At 38.2% G+C, this 24,146-nt stretch overlaps 1 protein-coding gene across 1 annotated transcript; it reads left to right on the forward strand.

The window, feature by feature from the left end:
- The first annotated feature begins 15,537 nt into the window (after nt 1-15,537).
- LOC142634458 (protein ENDOSPERM DEFECTIVE 1) lies at nt 15,538-22,147 on the forward strand. Its single transcript, XM_075808747.1, has 6 exons — nt 15,538-16,802; nt 18,301-18,420; nt 20,490-20,603; nt 20,720-20,809; nt 21,229-21,336; nt 21,764-22,147. The coding sequence occupies exons 1-6, from the start codon at nt 15,717-15,719 to the stop codon at nt 21,842-21,844; spliced, it is 1,599 nt and encodes a 532-aa protein (XP_075664862.1). The 5' UTR covers nt 15,538-15,716; the 3' UTR covers nt 21,845-22,147.
- Nucleotides 22,148-24,146: the final 1,999 nt, after the last annotated feature.

Here is a 24,146-nt window from a genome sequence, read left to right on the forward strand (position 1 = left end):
TAAAGTGGGGAAGGTCAAAGGTGTTAAAACTTAAATGTGTTATGCTGCCTTTTTCAGTTTTTAACAAGAGCACACAACCGCAACGAGTGTTTTTTTTTTCCAACACTGTCATCGACTATTAGTCATTCGTTTTTATCTTTTTGTATAACCCAGTAAACCCACTGTCGCATTGTCAAATTGATAAGGACATTTTTAATTTCTTTCTAAAATATGTTAAGGAAAATTTAGTTTAATTGTACATTTTTAGAGAATAAATTCATATGATTTTTTTTTTAATTGTGCATGCCCTTATTCATATGGTTTCTATGTGTTCAAAAAAAGAGTATCGATACGTTTAAATTATTTTTGTTGTAAAAATATTTTGGATTTTTAAAAGATATTGTCATATTGTACAAACTTGTTTAAATAATTTAAGAATATATTTTTAAAATTTTAAGTCAAGAATATTTTATTTCATTTTTTTTCAAATTAATTAATGATTAAATTTAATTTTGACATCGTTCTCAACAAAAAAAATTAATTTTTACATTATTATAGTTTGACCTTGGTCAATTAAAAACCTTGAACAAAGTTGTCAAAAATGAATTTTCAAGATTCATTGAATAGTTTAGGTTTCAAAACCATGATCAAAACAAAGTTGTCAAAAATTATTTTTTAAAATAAGGCATGCTAATAAACCCCTCCTCCCCAAACTATCCAAAAAAGAAAAAAAAAAAAAATTAAGGCACACTATGTAGAGAGGAAAGAACAATAAATAAAATAAAATAGATAGAATTTAAGGAAATTAAGGTTAAAAAGTTGAGTTAAATTTTGGAAAAATTAGAGTATGTAATTTTAATTTAGCCTATAAAAATTTGTAATGTACCGCCTATACCGAAAACTGATTGGTGTATTGGTCAAATGATAAAAAGTTATCATCAAAAGTGAACATCATAAGTTGAAACTCTCTAAAATATATATATATATATATATATATATATATATATATATATATATATATATATATATATATGTTGATGTTTATATTTATGTTGATGAAATATTTATTTTAATGTTGTATTAAAATTTTGGTTCTATCTCTTTTATTTTGTATATAAATATGAAACTTGATAATTATGATATTTATTAATCGACACTTATCTAGATTGTGTTTTTTATATAAAATAGTAAAAATAAAATTTTGTAAATATGGAATTTATTATTATTGTGTTTTTATATATTTATGATAATTACGCATATATATATATATATATATATATATATATATAATTAATGATAGGCGTTTGTATAACAAAATGCATTACTTACAATTTGTTAAATCACTCTCAATTTGAATGATTTAAACTAGCTCATTTACAAACCATAGCTCGTCAGTAGTCTTTAATTGACTAATCCTTCTTTCACTAGCGTGTATGTTCACTTCACAGAAAACACAATCTGCTTTAGAGCATCTACAATCTGTCCAACTCTACCCATTCTTTATTAAGCTCATCGGCAATTTTTAATTGTCCACTTCTGTCTATTCTTTGTTGAGTTCAAGATTACTTATTTGACTCAATAACTATGGATAACATTGCAATAGTTTTGAAGGAAAAAAATCTTTTAGGTTATATTATTAGTGTTTATCTGATCTATAAAGGTTGAAGAAAGGTTATATTATTCAATTTATTACCATACATAATCTTGGAATCAGGTTAGCTAGTGATATTATTGCTTGAATCGGGAGTGATAGAGTTTTTTTGTCACTTTATTTTTCGTAATGACATTGAATAAATTTAAAAAGTTAAAAGACTAAATTGAGTGAAATTAAAGTTACAAAACTTAATTAAATTTTCAACAAAATTAGAGGGTGTAATTTTTAATTTAGCCAATCAAAAATTTAATGTATATGTATATGTATATGTATAAATTAATGTATATGAAATTTTTATTAAAAAACAAACAATTTTGTTTTTTTTTTTTATATATAGAATTTTAACCTATGGCATTCATTCCATGAAGATTTTTTTTATCATCAAGCTAAGACACCAATCTGTTTTTGGTGTGGCAATATTTAGGATTTTAAATTTGGTAAATTAAAAGTAAACATGATATGTTAAAATTGATTAAGGATCATATGAAAAGTAAAGTTTGGGAGAGTGTCATTCTATGGAAACTTAAATAGAGATTTCTGTAATTTACCCAATCATTTATCATACTTTGTCATCATTTTTTTTTTGTTTTGAAAACCATACTTTGTCATCATTAATTAGGAAAGATAGAGATATAAAGAGGTAGTAGTATGCATAGGTCATGTTGGGTCATGTTTTTTCTTCTCAAATAAAAAAGTTGGGTTAGGTTTGGAGTATTTTTCAACTCAGTCAATTTGGATTGAGAAATTTCTAGCCCAACCCAACCTTTAAGGATTAGGTTGTAGCAATTTTGTTAGGCATTATAAAACCAAACAAGAAAAAAAAAAGTTAGAAAAAAATTAGAAACCCCTTCCAATTTTCAATAATGACACTTAGCCCCCTAAAGTTGTTATTATTTTTTGATGAGGGATGAAGACACTCAGACCGTCCTTGGACGGTCTTCACCTCGGCAGCTGTCCAGGAGTTAGCATCAAGACGGCTAACGCGCAAGGCCGTCCTTGGGTGATAGCAAAGCTACATCCCTCGTCCAAAGGATGTGCGCAGCCCACCCCGAGAGGACTCGTCCACGTAAAGACTCATGGACGAGGCTTTTACACTTAGAACTATTAAGCACATTTTACCATTCCGTAATACACGCATAACCTCCAATGACCGTTGTGTGAGAAAATGCAACGGTCAGGTGGTTATGGGAGTTATCCAAGAACCCCGGACCTCCTGAAGTCCGGGGGAGGTTACAATTTCAATAACTGCCCCCAGGACACTATATAAACAGCCATTCAGACCAACAGAAGGGAGGTTGAACATTTTCCCAAGAAATTGGAACTCAAAAGATATAGAGAGAAAACTGACTTTACCATCGGAGGGTTCTTGGCCGACGATCCCGGTCACCTTTGATCGTTTTCCATTGTTTTTCAGGCCATTAGAGAGCGAGTGGTCCTTTCAAATCCGGAGCATCCAGCCTACTGATTTTCCTTGCATCATCAGTTGGCGCCGTCTGTGGGAAATAAGATAAAGAAAAAAAAAAACAAACGAGCACTGTTCACTGTTCTTTTCATTCGACTGTGTTTTCGTTGTCAAGGATTAGTCTTTCCCAGACAAAAGGCTAAATGGTTCGAACAAGATCAAGGGCTACAAGCCCAGGCCACCAGGAGAGTAGGGATGCTTCTAGCAACCCCCTTCGTGATTGCAGGTCAGTGCTTGTCATGCAACCGCCTTCCATTCAACATATACAATCCATGGCCACCGCTATGGCAGAACTGACACATCAAAACCAGGAGTTGAATAGGGAGATCAATCTCAGGAGGCAGCGCCAAGATGGGCACGTGGATAGACGGGCACCGAGTCAGGAAGGTGGAGGAGAAAACGTCGAGTCCGAAGATCAAACAAGGGGTACCGCTTCAAGAAGGGTACCACACTTGGAAAAAGAGATGGACCAGATGAGAAAAGCCATTGATGAAATGAGGGAAAACATGAGGCGAGCGAACCTAGTGGATGATATGGTTCACCGAACGGACTCCCTTTTCACGGGTTCCATCAGCAGTCACCCCCTACCTCCAAAATTCAAAATGCCTTCTCTGGACTCGTATGATAAAAATCGCGACCCTTGCGATCATATTGCAACTTTCAAGACGACCATGCACCTACAAGGAGTCCCAGACGAGATTATGTGCAGAGCTTTTCCCACCACACTTAAGGGACCAGCGCGAGTGTGGTTCGGTAAGATACCCCCAAACTCGGTGGAATCATTTGAAGAGTTGAGTAAGTTGTTTGTCAACAAATTCATTGGAGGACAGCGTCACAAGCGTTCCTCCTCTAGTCTACTGACCATAGAGCAAGGGAAAAATGAGAGTTTCCAATCCTTTATCACCCGGTTTAATAGGGAGGCCTTGACGGTGGACGAGATGGATGACAAGTTATTACTGGCCGCTTTCCATAATGGGGTCAATTCTGACTTGTTCATTCATAAGCTCTTCGAGCAGGAACCACAGACCATGGCCGATCTCGTCCATTCGGCCCAGAATTTCATGAATGCTGAGGACGCTATCATAGCCAAGAAAGAAAAAATGGCAAAACGCTCGGAAGCGGGTCACCATCGTTATTCGGATCAAGGACCTCGTTCAAAGAAAGCTCGGGCAGACGAGAGGAAAGATAAGGATGGTAGAAGGCCAGTTCCTCCGCGAGGAATCAGCAATACACGCCCCTGACTATGCCACTAGAGCAGGTTCTTATGCAGATCAAGGATGATCCGTCCTTGAAATGGCCGAATAAAATGAAGGGAGACCCCAACAAGCGTAATAGGAGCAAGTACTGCCGCTTTCACAGGGACCATGGGCATGATACGGACGAGTGTTTTGACTTGAAGTAGCAAATAGAAAATCTCATTAGACAAGGAAAAATGAGGAACTTCCTTGGACGAGACTAAAGAGATGAGAAAATGAAGGCCAAGGTGGAAGAATCATCATGTCCCCCACTAGGAGAAATAAGGGTAATTATAGGAGGAAACTCAACAGCGCAGTCATCCAAGTCAAGGAAGACGTACCTGAAGGTGGTGTAGAACATCCAACTGTCTGGACGACCTCCTAGGATGAGGGAAGTAGACCACCAGGCTGTTACGTTCACGGACGAGGAAGCAAGACGACTTCACCACCCACACGATGACGCGATAGTCATCACCCTACTCATCTCTACTACATGACCAGGAGGGTGTTGATAGATAATGGCAGCTCTACAGACATTCTCTACTACCCCGCATTCTAGCAAATGAGGCTAGGACGAGATCAGCTTCGACCAGTGAACTCGCCGTTGGTAGGATTCGGAGGAATGAAGGTGCAACCTGTGGGCACCATCACATTACCAGTGGTCGTTGGAACATATCCACAGCAGATAACCAAGGAGGTAAGTTTCCTCGTTGTTGATTGTGCATCGTCATATAATGCAATTATTGGAAGGCCAACTTTGAATAGCTGGAAGGCGGTAACCTCTACCTACCACTTGTCCATCAAATTTCCAACCGAGCACGGAGTAGGCCAAGTACAAAGAGATCAGCTGGCCGCCAGAGAATGCTACTTAGCTATGCTGGCCATGGACGAGCACATGCAAGCAATGAGTATAGACGGGAGAAGGATCGCGGCGGAGCCCACTGAAGCATTAGAAGACGTCCTTTTGGACGATAACCAGCCTGAGAAGTCTACTAGAATTGGGGCAAGCATGGAAGAGGGGGCAAAGCACGCTTTGATTCAGTTTCTGAAGAAAAGCCTCGATGTCTTTGCATGGAGTCATGAGGACATGCCTGACATTGATCCGAGCGTCATTACCCATAGCCTGAATATGTGTCCCTACTCAAAACCAGTGTGTCAGAAGAAAAGGATTTTCGCTCCTGAGCGAGACAATGCCATTAAGGAAGATGTATAGAAGTTGGTCGCCGAGGAGTTCATCCGAGAGGTTTATTATCCAGATTGGTTGGCAAACGTGGTCATGGTCAAGAAAGCTAACGGCAAGTGGCGAATGTGCGTGGACTTCACTGATTTAAACAAAGCTTGCCCCAAGGATAGTTACCCATTGCCACGCATTGACCAGTTGGTTGACTCGATGGCAGGTCACAGAGTGCTTAGCTTCATAGACACTTTCTCAGGTTACAACCAGATACAGATGGATGAAGTAGATCAGGAGAAGACCTCAATCATTATGAGCCAAGGGTTGTATTGCTACAAGGTAATGCCCTTTGGTTTGAAGAATGCAGGGGCAACTTACCAAAGGCTGGTTAACCTATGTTCCGTCCTCAAATCGGGCGAAATGTGGAGGTTTATGTAGACGACATGCTGGTAAAGAGCCAGGACGAGGGCAAACATCTAGACGACCTTCAAGAGACTTTCGATACATTGCGGCAGTACAACATGAAATTAAATCCAAGCAAGTGCGCTTTCGGAGTTTCGTCAAGAAAATTTTTGGGGTTCATGGTGTCGCACAGAAGAATTGAAGCAAATCCGGACAAAATTCAGGCAATACTGAACATGGAACCACCAAAAAATATCAAGAAAGTCCAGTCTCTTACCGGATGCGTCGCTGCCCTTAACAGGTTTGTCTCGAAAGCTACTAATAAGTGTTTGCCTTTCTTTAAAGTCCTAAGGAAGGCATTTGAATGGACGGACGAGTGTCAAAGGGCCTTCCAAGACTTGAAGACGTATCTCATGACAGCGCCGCTATTGAGTCCATCTGTACCTGGGGAAGTGTTGTATTTGTATTTGGCAGTGTCCCCACACGCAGTAAGTTCAGCGTTGGTCAGAGAAGAATGGAGAATCCAGAAACCGGTTTATTATACGAGCCGTGCAATGAGAGGAGCAGAAGGATGATACCCGATGATGGAGAAGCTAGCCTTTGCACTGATCACGGCTTCCAGGAAGCTGAGGCATTACTTTTAGGCTCACATCATCAACGTCCTAACAGACCATCCCATAAAGAAGGCAATGAACAAGTTGGAAGCTGCTGGACGGCTAGTACAGTGGGCTGTTGAGCTTAGCGAGTTTGATATCAGATACCTCCCGATGAGTGCGATAAAGGCACAGGCATTGGCAGATTTCATCGTAGAGTTCACCCCCAGCCAGGATGAGCTGGACAAGGACGAAAGTGTTGAGAAATGGGTGATCAATGTCGATGGGTCGTCCACACTGTATGCAGGAGGAATTGAGGTTATATTGAAGTCCCCTGAGGGTGACAGGCTAGAGTATGCAGCCCGTCTGTAGTATCAAACTACCAACAACGAGGCTGAATACGAGGCTCTACTCAAGGGATTGGAATTGGCTAAGTCCTTAGGGGCGGAGTCGGTAACAATCAGAGGAGATTCTCAGCTGGTCATTAACCAAGTAAATGGAATGTGTGATACTAAGGAAGATTGAATGAAGAAATACCTCAACAAAGTGAAACGACTTGCACGAAAATTTTCGGCTGTAAGTTTTGTTCAACTACCCAGGGAGGAAAATACGGAAGCGGACGCCTTGGCAAAAGCAGCTTCAGCAGGGGTTACAGAAGAGTACAACCACATCCAATATATGCCGAGCATAGACATCCCTGACATACAGCAGATAGAAGGAGGAGAAAATTGGATGAGTCCAATAATGATTTATCTCAAAGATGGTTGGCTTCCTGAAGACAAGGATAAAGCGAGAAAGTTAAGGGTCAGGGTAGCCAAGTACGTCCTCATAAATGAAGTATTGTACAAGCGAGGTTTTTCCCAATCTTACTTAAGGTGCTTGGCTCCTGACGAGTCAAACTATGTTCTAAGGGAAGTTCATGAAGAAGCATGTGGAAATCATTCAAGAGCAAGGTCGCTGGTCCATAAGATCGTCCGTACCGGCTACTACTGGCCTACAATGTAGGCAGATGCTAAAGCCTATGTCAAGGTATGTGACCAGTGTCAGCGCTACAGCAATGTACCTAGACAGCCGCAGAGTACCAGACCCCAATGATGGCCCCATGGCCCTTTGCACAGTGGGGACTGGATATCTTAGGCCCTTTCCCCATGGGAACCCGACAAATGAAGTTTTTGGTGGTAAGAATCGATTACTTTACCAAGTGGGTAGAAGCCGAGCCTCTTGCAGCAATCACTCAGCAAAACGTGAAAAATTTTGTATGGAAGAATATTCTATGTAGGTTCGGAGTACCCAGGGTATTAGTATCGAACAATGGACGTCAATTCGACAACGCGCCCTTTAGGGACTTTTGCAATCATTTTGGGATCAAGAATCACTATTCCTCACCCTCCCATCCGCAGGCAAATGGACAAGCAGAAGTAGCAAATCGATTCCTGCTGAAAATCATTAAGACTCGGCTCGAGGGGGCAAAAGGGATATAGCCAGACGAGCTACCAGGTGTTCTTTGGGCCTATAGGACGACTGTACGAACTCCGACGGGAGAGACCTCCTTTAAACTAGCCTATGGAAGTGAAGTTGTCATACCGGCGGAAGTTCATATGGCTAGTCACCGAGTGATGGAGTACCAGGAGAAAGAGAATGGGGAACAACTTCGTCTTGACCTCGATCTTATTGACGAGGTAAGAATGGATGCGAAGTAAAGGACAGCAAGGTACAAAAACCTTATGGCCAGACAACATGATGCCATGGTGAAACCCAGACGGTTCAGCGTGGGGGACCTTGTCCTCAAAAGAGTCTCCTTGGCGACCAGGAACCCAGCTCATGGAAAATTAGGACCCAATTGGGAAGGACCCTACATGGTAATCAACTGCAAGAGGCAGGGGTCTTACTACCTGGAAGCTCTGGACGGGCGGAAGTTAGAACATCCCTGGAACGTGGAACATCTGAGGAGGTACTATCAGTGATAAGCAGGGACAAGGGAAGTCAGTGGCAAAGTTACAGCTATGATTTGCGTGTTCGCTTATATTTACTGTTATGTCCTTACTACTATTATGGTGTGTTGTGAATAAAAAGTGCACTAGTTCTCAAACTTTTGCACCGCTTACAGACCAGCTTATGAAAGACGAGGCTATGTATTTCTCTTAAGTATTTTAATAAGGCACTAGCTTATAAGCATGTGCCACGCTTGTGAACAATGTTCATGTAATAATATGGTTTGGATTTCTTATGTATTTGATGCATAGATCTAGTTTCCATAATAATACCCACAGAAGGGGCAAAAGCCTAAGACGAATAGAAATCTTCGGACGCAGAAACACTCGTTCAAAGCATTCCTTGAAACAAGGATAAAGCAAAGAGAAAAAGCTAAGGCATACTCGTCCAAGGCTTTCCTTTAAATAAGGATAAAGCAAAGAGAAATAAGCTAAGGCACACTCGTCCAAGCATTCCTTGAAACAAGGATAAAGTATAGAGAAAAAGTTAAGGCACACTCGTCCAAGCATTCCTTGAAACAAGGATAAAGCAAAGAGAAAAAGCTAAGGCATACTCGTTCAAGGCTTTCTTTTAAATAAGGATAAAGCAAAGAGAAATAAGCTAAGGCACACTCGTCCAAGCATTCTTTGAAACAAGGATAAAGCATAGAGAAAAAGCTAAGACATGCTCGTCCAAGATTTCCTTTTATTGAGTATAAAGCAAAAAGAAAAGGCCAAGGCCTACTCGTCTAAGAAAGAAAGTAGGCATTAAGGCATAGCATTCTAAAGACGAGCAGCTAGTCAAGACGAGTAAAACAAACGTTATGAACTCCTTGCGAGAAGACGAGTAATATTGCCTAAAGGACGAGCAAAAGTAATGCAGTCGTCGTTATCGTCCCAAGTGGGTCGTCCATAAAGAAATCGTGTAGACGATTATTCAACACTTAGAACATTGTTTAAAAAAAAAATAGCATAAATGGTGAAAACAATGTATAATCTCGTCCATGAAACAACGATGACAGATGAAAACAGATATTCATTAAGAATTAAAAAGGGTAGACGACCACCGTCCAAAAACCCTTATAAAATATGCCTTTAAAAGGCAATTGTCAATAAACTCGTCCAGAATACTCTGGACGAAGTAATTGTACTCTAATACATTTCAAGAAAAAAAAAAGAGGTCCGAAAACAGCGGACCAAAAGAAAAACAACATGAACTATGAAAACACTAATTTAAAAATTGTCAAGAAGGGGGAGCGTCAACGTTGGGGTCGTCCTGGGCTGGTTTGGTGGAGGCGTCGTCCTCAATATTAATGTCGTCTGAACCTGTTTGGAGAAGAGAACTTGTAGTAGCGCCAACATTAAGTTTAATGGAGCTAAAGTCAACTCTAGGAAAGTTGTCTATAGCGTCCATCCTAAAATCCTCGAACCCTGCTGCATAGTTAGTGTCCAGCAGGTCAGTGAACTCTTTCGACGCCTTGAACTCCTCCACTGCCTCGTCCTTAGCTTTCTTGAGAAGGATACTTAGCTCTTCATTCTTCTTTTCAAGAAAGTCGAGACGGTCGTCCTTCCTGGCAGCGTCGGATTTCAGCCCTCCCACCAAAGCCTTCAACTCCTCAGCCTCGTCCTTGGCCTTGCTTGCCACCTCGGCCCAAGTCCTGCAGTCGTTTTTTATCTCTTCTATTCTTTTCTCTAGAAAGATCCTCGTCCTGTCCATCTCTGTGGCCTGCCTGGACGCAGCTATGAACTTCGACATTGCCTACATGGAAGATAAGAGGGTTAAAGAGACAAAAATAACGTTGGATAACATGGCCAAACCAAGACAAGGCAAAAATGGTTACCTTAAAAAGATCGTGGACGCCGGAGTGCTCGAACTCCTTCAAAGACATGTCGTAGCACGCAGCCACGTCCTCGCCTTTTACAGCCTCTTGGAATCGCTCCCAAGCCAAATCCTCGTTCTCCAGCAAATTTGTAGAAATCCTTTGAGGAGGCTGGGACGAATCAGGCGCAGGGGACTTGGACGGAGTAACGCTGACAGGCGTGGACGAGTCGATGTCGACGACTGGGACGGACGGCTGGGAAGGAGGGTTAGGCCTAGCAGTTTCGAGCCTGGACGACCCATGCTTGGCCTTCTTTCCCCGACGACTGGGTAGGCTAGCCAAATCCAAATTTTTGGACAAGCTCTTTCTCTTGTCTCCAGAAGCAGGACAAGCTTCAGATTTGGCCACTTCCTCGACCACCTCTTTTCCCTTATTTTCCTTCATGGTTGCCATTCATAAAAATAAAAACAAACAAATGAATTATATATAAAAATATATAAAATAATAAATAAAATAAAATAAAATAAAATACACACGTCTTAAAGAATAAAAACACTCACATCTACGGACGGTAAGTTCGTGTGCGAGAGCTTCGACGGAAGGGTCAGGGCCAAGTCCCCACCTATGTAGACGTCGAAGGGTCACCAACGAGTGAAAATCTCTCTCGGGGTGTAGACGAGCCCTGTGGACGCGATTGTGATGGAGCTTACTCAAAGAAGGACGCCTAGCAGCTGCAAAAAGAAGAGGAAAATTAAGATTAGACCACTGTTTAAAGATAAAACACAACAAAATCAATAAAAAAAAGAGTGAAGGAAAAACACGACATACCTTCTTGACGAAGGTTCCCTAATTCTTTGGTATAAGGAGGGAATGTATCTCTACCAACCTCAATAGGACGCCCCGCCCAGAAACCAGAGACGAAGAAAAATTCTGTCTTCCAGTTTTTGTCAGACGAGGGCAAAGACTTAATCAATCTATAGTCATTGCCCCTAGCTGTAAACTGATAGAAGCCTTGAGATTGACCTATCTCGGAGGGTTTATAGCAATACAGGAACTCGTCCACGGTGATAGGACGGTTCCCATCAAACACCTCCCTCCACAAGACTTGCATAGAGACAATAAGTCTCCACGCATTGGGGTTAAACTGGCAAACCCCTAAGCCCAGTCTGGTAAGCAATTCCCTCATAAAGGCATTTAAAGGAAATCTAAGCCCCCCTAACAGGTAAGCTTCGTAGACTCCTATCCCGAAACGGGGTTGACAACACCATTCCTTTCGGACGGCTAACTTAGGGTTCAGATCATCTGGAATCTGGAACCAACTCCTAAGAGCGTCTAGCCTCTTCTCGTCCGTCTTTGAAGGAATTCCTATGGCACAACTATATACTGTTTCCTCTTCAGGAGAGGACGATGGGATGCTCGTCGAGGTATCAGCCCCAGAGGCTGTCCTCATCCTAATACTCTCTTGAAAGGTTTCTACAGGAACTCCAGGAACACCAGATGTGTATTCCTCAGTTGTGTGACCACTACTACTACTGTCATCGTTGGAGGTACTATAACTAGAGGAGTCGTGATACTCGTCTATGGCCTTGACCACACTGTCGCTAGACGAACAGGAGGCCATTGAGAACGTCCTAGCACTTAAAAAGGAAAGCTTGAGTTAGAGTAAAGAGAGTACCTGGCTCTAGACGAAGGATTCTAAGGACGCTGGGATACTCTTAGACGAAGCGACGGACGAGAGTGTCAAAGCAGAAAATTTGAAAAAGTGAAAGGGGCACGAGAGGGAAACCACTATTTATAGGTAGAAAAGTCTCGGTAATCGCAATGACGGAACCAATGAAAAAGTGACACGTGCCATATGCCTCGAAGAAGTAAACCTACATGACCAACCCCCTATGAATGTGTGACACGTGGAACGCTTCTAAATTTTAAAAAAAAAAAAAAAAAGAAGAGAGGGGGGGAAGAAGAAATTCGTCCTAAAGCCTGTTGATACGCTGCATAACCCCTGGACGAGGGGGCAACTGATGAGGGATGAAGACACTCAGACCGTCCCTAGATAGTCTTCACCTCGGCAGCCGTCCAGGAGTTAGCATCAAGATGGCTAACGCGCAAGGCCGTCCTTGGGTGATAGCAAAGCTACATCCCTCGTCCAAAGGATGCGCGCAGCCCACCCCGAGAGGACTCGTCCACGTAAAGACTCATGGACGAGGCTTTTACACTTGGAACTATTAAGCACATTTTACCATTCCATAATACACGCATAACCTCCAATGACCGTTGTGTGAGAAAATGCAACGGTCAGGTGGTTATGGGAGTTATCCAAGAACCTTGGACCTCCTGAAGTCCGGGGGAGGTTACAATTTCAATAACTGCCCCCAGGACACTATATAAACAACCATTCAGACCAATAGAAGTGAGGTTGAACATTTTCCCAAGAAATTGGAACTCAAAAGATATAGAGAGAAAACTGACTTTACCATCGGAAGGTTCTTGGCCGGCGATCCCGGTCACCTTTGATCGTTTTCCTTTGTTTTTCAGGCCATTAGAGAGCGAGTGGTCATTTCAAATACGGAGCATCCAGCCTACTGATTTTCCTTGCATCATCATTTTTTATTTTGTAAAAATTTAGTTTGTAAACATTAATGTTATTCTAAATAAGAATTTAATATGAAAAATTTGTATGTTGACTCAATTGTAATTGATATAATGGTTATGAAGGGTTAGTTGTTATATGAATCAAAACCTTTAGGGATGTCATGTTGTTTATAAATATATAATTGGTTTTTGAAAATTTTTCCAAAACTCAAAGTTAATTTACCCTAAAAATTAGGCTTTCACTTAATTATTTAAGTTCATTGTTTTATAAATAATTACAAACTACATGATTGATCTTGATATTCCAACTTCATCTAAAATAATTTACAAAATATGAAAATAAAACAAACAACAAATATAAACTAAATATTAAAATCCAAGTAGAATTAAATTAACCAATTTAAAAAATATATTTTTATAAACTATTGAGTATTGATAGCGTGGGTTGGGTCAAGTTGTAATCTTCTCACCGAACGCAATTTATCAACTCATAAAAACCAGTACAAGGTGCTAGGTGGAGTTGGAAAGGGTTAAATTAAGTGAGCATTTGGGATTCACTTAAACCTTCATTGAGGTTTGAGAAAAAAAAATATATAAACCCCTTCCAATTTTCATTAATGACACTTAGCACCCTAAATTTATTATTATTTTTTATCATATAAAAAATCTAGTTAGTAAGCATTAATGTTATTCTAAATAAGAATTTAATATGAAAAAATATGTATGTTGACTCAATTGTAACTAATATAAATGGTTATAGAGGGTTATTTGTTATATGAATCAAAATCCTTTAGGGATGTCGTTTCCTGCAAACAGGTTTGTTGGATCTGCTGCATATAGGGTTAGGTGGCAAAACATTAAAGTGACACATGTTTAGTGGTCTCATGCAACGCACATGACCAATTAATCCATTTGAGATGACAAACAATGTTAACATTTGCCCTCTCTCTCCTTCATCCAAGCCTAGATCCCTTTCTCTCTCTTCTCCTTCTTTGCTCTTCTCAAAACTTAAAAAACCCCAGCCACCTAACCCATATTAACCCACTGTGCCCTGCCATAACCTACCCATATCAAACTTGTAGCCCACCGTGACCCACCCATATCAAACACAGCCTACCACAACCCATTGGTGTCGATAAAGCAATGCACCAGATCAAACCACCCAGCAACCATCAACACAAAACATACTCCATTGATGACAATCCAAGAAGCCAATTTGAACCACCCTTAAGCAAATCTATGGTCCAGTTGCCAATTGAACCAACCCAGGAAGTTCGAATCGAAGCAACCCACAGAGACAAAAACGGTCAGGTGGGTCGGCAGTGAGGGCATGTGGTGGGTGGAGTTATTTTTTGATGGGTTAGATGGGCTGGGGATTCTAATGAGAGGAATAGAGGTGGAACAGAGAAACTGATGATGGGAAGAGATGAGTTTTGAGTCTAATGGGTTTTGCCTAAGCCGTTTGACAGAGAAATGAGAGAAACATTAACGGAGAAATTTCACCCATAGTTGTTCATGTGCCCTGGACACATGTCACTTTAAAATTTTGCCACCAACCCCTGTATGCAGCAGCTCCAGCAAACCTGTTTGCAGCAAATCCTTGTCCTTATAAAAATATGATTGGTTTTTGACGTTTTCCCAAATCTTGAGGTAGATTGTTTTAATTTACCTTAAAAAATTAGGCCTTCATTTAATTATTTAAGTTCATTATTTTATAAATAATTGCAAATTACATGATTGATCTTGATATTTCAACTTCATCAAAAATAATTTTCAAAATATCAAAATAAACCAAACAACAAAACTAAATCTCAAAATTTCCCTAAAATAAATACTAAATCTCAAAATTCAAGTTTCTATCTTTTAATAATAAAAAAATAAAATCTCAAAATCCAAGAAGAATCAAATTAACAAATTTAAAAAATATATTTTTATAAACTATTGAAAATTGATAGCGTGGGTTGGGTCAAGTTGTAAATCTTGTCACCGAGCCCAAAAAAAACCAATACAAGATGACAAGTGGAGTTGGAACAAGTAGAAAATCTTGTCACTGCATCAACTCATAATAACGAGTTCAAGGTGTTAGGTGGAGTTAAAGCATGTTAAATTGAGCGAGCATTTGAGATTGTCTTGAAAAAATTTCACCTTTTTTTTTTTAAAACGTCTTTTTGAAATAAACAAGCTTTTATTCTTTTATAACATATTTACTATAAAAATGATCAAAAAATATATCTGTTCAATAAATAGTATACAAATATACTGCCAAAAATAAACAAAAGCGAAAACAGTCAAATTCATGAGAGGAGTTACCTAGAGAAATACCCCTCTCTAGTGACCAGGAGTGGAAAGATTTCTCCTTTGTGGGACATGTGGGTATTACAAGAAATGGTTACAACTTAGAATATTTTTAGACAGATAGAGAGATTGGTGTGCAATACTTACCCCCTCTCAATTTGAAAAATAGAACCGTTAGGACTTGATCCTCACAGCCAACGGCTAGTTTTTTTTATGTTCCTTTTGAGGACACCGCTACACGGTTCTCTCTCTTTTATCTCTCTCTCACTCTCTCTCTCTCTCTCTCTCTCTCTCTCTCTCTGTGATTTCCCTAATCCGGTAAACACCTCAGACGCCAACTCAGTCATATAGGGTCTTCCATCTGAATCTAAAGTCGTCGCTGAGTTGAATCAAATCTCATTTCAGGTTTTACTTTGCCTTTCCGATCCGATCCGATCCGATCCGATTATTCAATTTATTTACAAGTATATCATATGCCAGCGTGATTTTTGGAGTTTGGATTCTATTCAATTTCGCCCAAACCCTAAACCTGAAAAAAATATGAAAGAATTGATGCAAGACCAACATCAGCCGGAAGTCACCACCACGACAGTGGAGTCGCCTCTTCTTCCTCCTCCTCCGCCTCCTCCGCCGCCAACTCAACGGCGGCCGAGGGTGAGAGAGGTCAGCTCTCGGTTCATGTCTCCTCTCGTTTCATCGCCCATTTCTAAACACCACCAACAACAGCAGCATCAGCAGCCGCAGCGGTCAACCTCGGCGCACAGGCAGCGGCGGCGGCATCTGGACATGGAGCCATTGTACAGTTCCGATGACGAGAACAGGCCTTCTGTCACTGAGTCGATTCAGATCCAAAACTCGGAGCTAGACCCTCAGTGCAAAGCAGCTCAGAGGAAACTACAGCGTTCTGTGGTGAAGCTTTTCAAAGAAAACAGAGGAGGAAACAGAGCCGATCCGCCTTCGAGAACTTGCTCTGGAAAATTCTACACGCCTTCGAGGCCGGACACGCCTACTGTCTCTACAATTGGTACAACAATAGCATCGAGATTCAGACGATCTACCACCAATATGAGCGCCACTGGCACCGCCGCGGCCAAGCTTTTACAATCGAGCGGCTTGTCATTGTCAATATCAGCTCAACCTTCAGATTCTTCCGATGAGACTAATCACAATCTACGCCCAAACTGCACGGCTCGCTCTCTTCCTGATTTCCGGTCTTCCGTGCCCGAGGCAGATAGGCTGATGTCTGAGAAAAATTGCTCTACCAATAGGGGTGTTAACGGAAGCAGTGATTCTTTGAAATTCTCTGCTCCATCGCCTTGTTCTCGTTCGATGAATTTGTCATTATCAAGTGGTGGTGGTAATGGTGGTGAAAAGCAATCAAACTTTGCTCTCCCCAAACCAAACACAAACTCTTTGAAGACTAGTGGAGGCCTCTCTCTGCCTCCAGTTCCGCCACCTGGTGCAAAGTCGTTAGGGGCTGGGAATGATACTAGGAAGGTAAAGAAAGCTTCGACCCAACAGGAAAATGTACATACTCTCAGATTGCTTCACAACCGTTATCTGCAGTGGAGATTTGCCAATGCAAAAGCGGAGGCCTCTATGCAAGCTCAGCAAAGAGAATGCGAGGTTGGTTCAACACATTCATTACCCGATTTCCTAAATTCATTGTTTTTCACTCTAGTTACTAGTTTTCCCGGTGAGCGTAGTGATGTTTAAAGTTTTGACTAGATATAGAACTAGGGAGGTAAATTGATGAATAATTTTGGAGTGAATACACTTACATAAGTATCACTCTAACTAGCGGTGCTGTCGAATTTTTTGCACATTTCACTTGCTGGTGTTAATTGTAAATGCCACATGGAGCTGTAAGTTGTTACAGTATCTTATCATGTTGCAGTGAATTCCAGGCTTGTGACAATAGAAATGCCATTTTCAAGCTAGGCTTGTTATTCCCCAAAATTGAATATATGCTATGATCACGCATAGAGTTCGTAACACATATATTGGATGTATGCAAAGGGCATGCTTAGAGTGCATAACAACCATATAAATCTATTTACAAGGAGAACTGGGTCTTAATTTTAAAAAACAAGGTTGCTGCTACTTGCTTTTCAAATGGAAAGTACAAATAGGATAAAGTTTTTGTTACTAAAACTTGTTTAAGTAAGGACTGGACTTAATTGTCTTTGTTATAAACCCCTTTTCCATGTCTGTCAAATTTTTAATAAAACCCATTGCACATGTTTCTCTTGTCAATATATCCTCTTCAACTTCAAAACCAATGAGGGTTAGTTTATGGTGCTGCGCATACATGCTCTTGTTGACTGTGACACAACCTCTAGGAATTCCCAAAAGAAAGAATATAAATGGTATGTTGTCTAGACCATTAGTAGAGGATACTTATCAGCACAATAATAATTGTTAGAGATTTCATAGTCTCAATACCGCTAGTATCATATGTTCTGTTAGACATTTTAGCTCTCCATCTAGGGCAGCAGGAATCAATATAATTTCCCATTACATTGCTTTGTGAAAATTTAGGAACCAAAGGGCAGACTACTGAGATTGTTAGTGGTAAAGCAACATTGGATATAATTAGAAATGTAAGCGATGGCCAATGATGAGAAGTAAACGCAGCATCAAATGCAAATGAGGGAAACATAGCAGATATGTTTTTGGAAAGAGCAATACAGGGACAAAAGGGACTTAGAGGAAGCCAAAAAGAATGTGGTTAATTGCAGTCAAAAGCATATACGTGAGAAAAATAGGATAGTGAAATGACAAACTTAGCTATATATATATATATATATATATATATATATATATATATCGACATCTAAGTTTGTCATTTCGCTATCCTATTTTTCTCACGTGTATATATATATACATATTACTAAGTATTCTATCTAAATTGACTTTCACTCAAACTGACCTCATTCACACTTGTTATTTTGGAAATTTTGTTGCTCTGATGTATTTGCTCTTTGCATAATCACATCGATTTTACCGTTTACCTCTCTCTACTAAATATGCAATCAAATTTATTCTTCTCCTATCATAATAATATAAATATTTTCTATGCCTTGTGAATACTTTATTAAACAAACTGTTTCTTATCTTGTAGAGAACACTCTATTCCCTTGGGGTCAAGATATCCGAGTTATTTGATTCTGTGAAGAAGAAACGCCTTGAACTTGGGCTTTTGCAAAGAACAAAGACTCTTTCAACAGTTCTTGAAGCTCAAGTAAGGCTGCCTGCCTCATTATTGCTTTCTGCATTATCTTATCTTGTCTGTGCTTAACTTACAATTTCACCGATTAAAAAGAGTTCTTTAGTGGCATGACTTGGTCCTCTCCCTGTTCATGCATCTAACCCATTTCTGGCATATAAAGTATCATTCATGTAATTTATATTTCAGTGGAACAAAGTTGTTCGTAACCTGGCATGATTGGGAAAATATATACACAAATACATTTATACTAGACTTTCCTGTTTTAACTAAAGGAGTAATAATTACCATGTGTGATGTTTATTATAGGAACCAACTCTTATCATTCACGTTTTCTTTCTTCCAACCAAGAAGGAAAAAAAATTCAAAAGAAAAAATTTTCATAACCTGTCTAAACAAATTAATGTTACAATTTTGACCTCTCTCTAGATTTTCATCTCAAATACTAATATCTTTTGCTTAGGGTACCATTCGTTTAAAGTATGACTTCTCTTCATAGGTGCAGTTGCTTATAAGCATTGCAAATGACGGCCCATCTTAATCAACATGATATTGCATTGACAAGTGTTCCTGTTACATTTTAATCAACATTTTCACTTAGGACACCATTCACTTCTTGGCAAAATGACAACCTATCTTGGCCAATGTTTTCATGATATTGCATTGACAAGTGTTTAACATAGTTTGATGTTTAACATAGTTTCAGTTAGGGTCAGTTCTTTTCAGCTCAAAATGGACAATTATCTTCACCGTCAACTAATGTAAAAAAAATTTATGCCTTCCTTTTTATACATACAGTTTTTCTTTTACACAGTTTTTTTTTTTAAGACAAAATAAGCTCATCCAAACGCACTAAGTCATTTTCATCTTAATCCTCATCTTTTGATTTATTCTTACCTTTTTTTTTAACCAGAAAAATTGGACCCCAATGATGAGATCAATGTTTAAAGTTTGATCTAACTGGGGTGAAAATATCTAGGAAGCAAATATATTTTGGGTTGTACAAGAAAATAGTTATTGATCCCAATATCTCTTCTTTTCTTTTCTTTTTTAGCCTATTATTTATAACCCATTTGGTTGACAACCAAATAGAATAAGTAGTGATGTTTTGGTTAACATCTCTCTAATCATTTTCTACAACCTAGATTTTTCATAGAAAAAGAGCCAAAGAAATTAATAAAAGATAAAAAAGAAACCTGTATAGTTTGTATGCCTATGTATTAATACTGAAATTGAATAACTTTAAACAGTTCATAGTAATTATCTGCTATGAATTTAGCTAGTACTTACTGCCTCATAGAAGTACAACTGTACAAACAAGCTTCCATCATCTTTATTTATTTGTTTATAATATTTATACACGGCTATCTCTTAAAGCTAGCATCCCACCGATTCTCACTGGTGCTTATAAAATAGTTGAAAGCAGTTGTTGCTTGACACGGTTTTCAATTGCATGAATACCACAGGCGTGATATTTATACATGTGAAAGCAGAATTTTTATGAAATATAAGGACTTTATTTCAAAGACCATAGGGATTTAGTTTGTGCTTAGCTGTCCAAAGAAATTTTTAACAGAATTTGTCGTGGTGATTTAGCAGGCTTATAAATATACTGCTTTTTGTTTATCAGGATGCTATTACTATATGGAATTTAGCAACAAAACTGAATTCTTTATTTACAATGATTATTTTGATTTGCCTATAGCAATAGAAGAATTTGGACCTTAGAAATTCTTTTCAAATTAAATCATACATTGAAGTCGTGAAACCAAAAAAATAGATGTGGAAGCAACCAATGAGATGTACAAAGGTTGAAAATTTTCTTTGTTTGATGAGATCATGTAACAAATCTGTGAAGTATACAACTTCCTCTCCCCCCCCCCCCCCCTGGCTCTTTGCCATTATATAACTATTGTGAGAATAGATTACTTGGTGCTCTTTACTTGGTGATCATGTAACAGATAGGACTGTTTACTTTTTGTCTTATTTCTTTAAGAAAATATCAATTTGCTTTGTAACATTGGTGCTTATAACATTCATAGTTTAGCCCTATCTAAATGAAACGCTATTGGCCCTGATTTTAGATTCCCTATCTGGAGGAGTGGTCTGCTCTAGAGGAGGATTATTCAGTTTCTTTATCAGAAGCAATTCAAGCTTTGTTGAATGCCTCACTTCAACTTCCAATTGGGAATGTCAGGGTAATTTTTTTTTCTTTTGTCCATTTTAGTTTCCAAGTGGTACTAATGTTTAAAATCTTTGCAACTGTGTTCTTTACGCTGATGATTCTTGACCATGAGAATTATGCATGTTGCAGGCTGATATAAGAGAGGTAGGAGAGGCACTGAACTCAGCAACAAATATGATGGAAATGATAGTTTTTCATCTTCAAAGCTTTATGCCAAAGGTAAAATAAGTGAAAGACATTTTCCTTTACCATTGCTGAGTAGATCTTTTGTTTTCTCCATAGCTATGACAGAGACTATATAGAAACCTCTTCTTGAGCCTATCCCACATTGCTATTTTCACTGGACACAACTCAATCCAAATCCAACTTATTGGATTGCTTTACATGAACTATTTTAAGTTGAACAAAGTTCTTCTGTAGGGAATTTCTCCCATATGCAATAATTTGTTCATGAAAATTTGTATATATTTAATTTAGTCCTTTATGTTTCTATATTAATGATTATTGAATTCAGTGTCTAATATTGTGTATATTTGTAAATATGAGTTATATATGATATGTGTAAATTTATGTAAATAAACCTTTCCTCCTCTTGAAGTTATTTTGAGCGTTTTAGTGATAAAGTTCATCTGACACAGGCAGAAGAAACAGAAATTTTAATTTCCGAACTAGCCAGAGTAACTGGGGGAGAAAAAGCTCTTATTGGAGAATGTGGTGGTCTGTTGTCTAAGACATATGCATCACAGGTTAGCCTCACCACGACTCTGCTTGTAATGTATTATTAGTACTGTCACTAAGTTGCTTTGTGGAAATACCAGCATGCTTAAGTTAACTGTAGTGTATAGTCTTACTTGAGTAGGGGATTGAGATGCGGTGCAATTACAATATGCAATTGTGCACCATGCAATTAACCCCGTTCCCTTCACAAAAATTTTTACAATCTCAACTTTTTACTTCTTTTTAATATTTTTTTATTGAATGGCTGAGATTGAAAGTTTCTTTTTTCAACTTTCAATCTCAACCACTCATTGCAATTGCATCATGTGCACATGATCTCAATCCGTTTTTACCTATAGTAATCCCATGCTGAAGTCACGGAAAGAAAAAACTGTATATAATATAACAAATAAATCAAAGTTATGCCTTGACCTTATGATATTGCTTTCATATCAGGTGGAAGAGTTCAGTTTGAGGGGTCAGCTAATCCAATTGCATCAATGCTCTCATAAAGACAATCTTGTCAAGACTGAGTAGTACTTCATCACTGACATTTTGTTTGTACTATCTACATAGAATCAAGGATTTAGCCCATGATCAGTTGGTGTTGTCTGTGTGGCTTTTCAACAAAATAAACATTTTTATTACTCATAAGAACTCTCAATCACTCTCGCTCTCTTGAAATCAAGGCGGAGGTGAGAAAAGGAAGGGGGGGGGGGGGGGGAAGCTAGGCATGAAAGATAAATTTTGTTGTAAATCTGTCTTGGCCCAGCAATTCTTTTGTATAAAACTTTTGTAAGATCTGTAATCAATAGCTTTACATCACAATTCTTTGATGAACTGGCTTTAAGCTCTCTCGCTAATTTTTTTTGGTTGGAATATACAAGTGTGAGAAAAGAAGGGAAAAGCCAGAAAACTAACCAATAAATGACACCAAAGCTTTTGCTAGATCCTGATTCCAATAATCTTGCCTAACTTTAACATTTAACAACAGTTAACCAGTTTCTCAAAAAAAAAACACACACACACACCCACAACAATCAACCAAAAAATAAGAAAAGTTAACATGCCTAACAGTGCAATGATTGTATTGGATCAAAAAATAGTTTAACCTTTCAATTTTTTACCCTTTACCTTTTCGACTTTTACATCTCAAACAAACACAGAAATTGCATGGTGTAATGATTGTATTGGATCCAAATCCAGCTACAGACCACTAACATCAAGGAATCTGGGATGCGTGAGCTATTGCCGGAATGTCCTGAAAAATCATTCCAATATCCCACAAGAGAAATTGTCATGATTTGTCATAATAGCAGTTGCCTTTGCTGCCAAAAGGTATTGGCTAAAATTTTTGTATTCATTCCCAGCAATCAATTTGTCTAGTACTGATCCCCTCACTAGTATTGCTATGCCCAAGTAGCAGCCCAACCCTTTTTGGTAGAATCATGAGTTGCATCATTATTAGCCTAGAGGCTGCCAATTTGATAAGTTTCTGTGTATTTTTCCAGCTTGAATTTGGCTTTGTCTTTGCTGACTAAAACAATTGTTTGTATTAAAAAATAATCTGCCAATTTGATAAATTATTTTTTTCTATAATTTTTTATATTTCAATTGTTACAAAAAAAGAATGGGGGAGAAGACATTTGAGCCCTAATTTTTATTATAAATAGACCCGTCAATATCACTCTTTTTTTAATCATAATAAGTTAATTAATTTTTTTTTCTTTCATATATTAATAGGATGGAAATATAGGATATTGTTTCAATGAAAAAAAAATTATGATTTAATTTGTTATACTTATTAAAAAAATTTGTTACACTTTGTACTTTAGAGGGATTATGTAAAATTTTCTAATTATGCTGAAGAAGAGAAAACATTTGTCCAATATTTTGAGGTGGATTATAAATTATTAAGTAGAAATTAACTGAAACAGTTTCTCCAAAAAAAAAAAAAAAAAAAACCCACAGACATTATTTTGCTGTGACACAGAGGCAGGGATCGAACCCTGAACAAGAAGCCTCACAAAGGAGGAACGACAGCCTCACAGAGGAGGAACAAATACCAACAGACTATAAGCCGATGGAGAGGACAGGTTTTGTAAAATATTTAATATAATCTATACTATTATTTAAGCAGCTCCTGTTTAAACCCATTTTTTTTTTTGTTCCAAAATACCCCTACACCCCTAAGTTTAAGTAGAGACAAAACTAAAGAATAGTTTGGTAAAAATACATGTCTAACTTGCATTAAAATATTGCCTGCAAAATATGAACACTCTTCCACTGACCTACTTCTTCAAAGTAACTATACATTTATTTTTTTTTTAAATAGAAAAATAAGTTAAACACCCCACATTTATCCAAAAACAAATCTAAACATATATATATAAAACTAAAGGACAATCCAGATTGTTTTTGTTCTAAAATACCCTTACATTTCTATGTTTAAGTAGAAACAAAACTAAAGGACAATCCGGTAAAAATAAAACCCTAACTTACACTAAAATATTGCCTAAAAAATAGGGTCACTTTCCTTTTGATTTTTAAATTTATTTATCCACTTAAAAATTAAATTCTTAAAATAAAAATTATATCTATACTATTATTTAAGGGGCTTCTCCTGTTTGGATTCCACATTTTTTAGTTCAAAAATATCTCTACACCCCTATGTTTAAGTAGAGACAAAACTACAAGATAATTCGGTAAAAATGCAACTCTAACTCCCACTAAAATATTACCTAAAAAATAGGACCGCTCTCATATTAATTTTTAAATTAATTTATTTACTTATAAATTATATTTTCAAAATAAAAATTATATATATATAAAATAAAAA

Source organism: Castanea sativa, chromosome 5 (assembly GCF_040712315.1).
Source record: "Castanea sativa cultivar Marrone di Chiusa Pesio chromosome 5, ASM4071231v1".
Lineage (NCBI taxonomy): Eukaryota > Viridiplantae > Streptophyta > Magnoliopsida > Fagales > Fagaceae > Castanea > Castanea sativa.

Excerpts from the sequence above, each read along its gene's own strand:
- LOC142634458 (XM_075808747.1), top strand. The coding sequence starts at position 15,717 with ATGAAAGAATTGATGCAAGACCAACATCAGCCGGAAGTCACCACCACG. Across the intron at positions 16,803-18,300 it reads CTCAGCAAAGAGAATGCGAG|AGAACACTCTATTCCCTTGG; the intron begins GTTGGTTCAACA and ends CTTATCTTGTAG. Across the intron at positions 18,421-20,489 it reads CAACAGTTCTTGAAGCTCAA|ATTCCCTATCTGGAGGAGTG; the intron begins GTAAGGCTGCCT and ends CCCTGATTTTAG.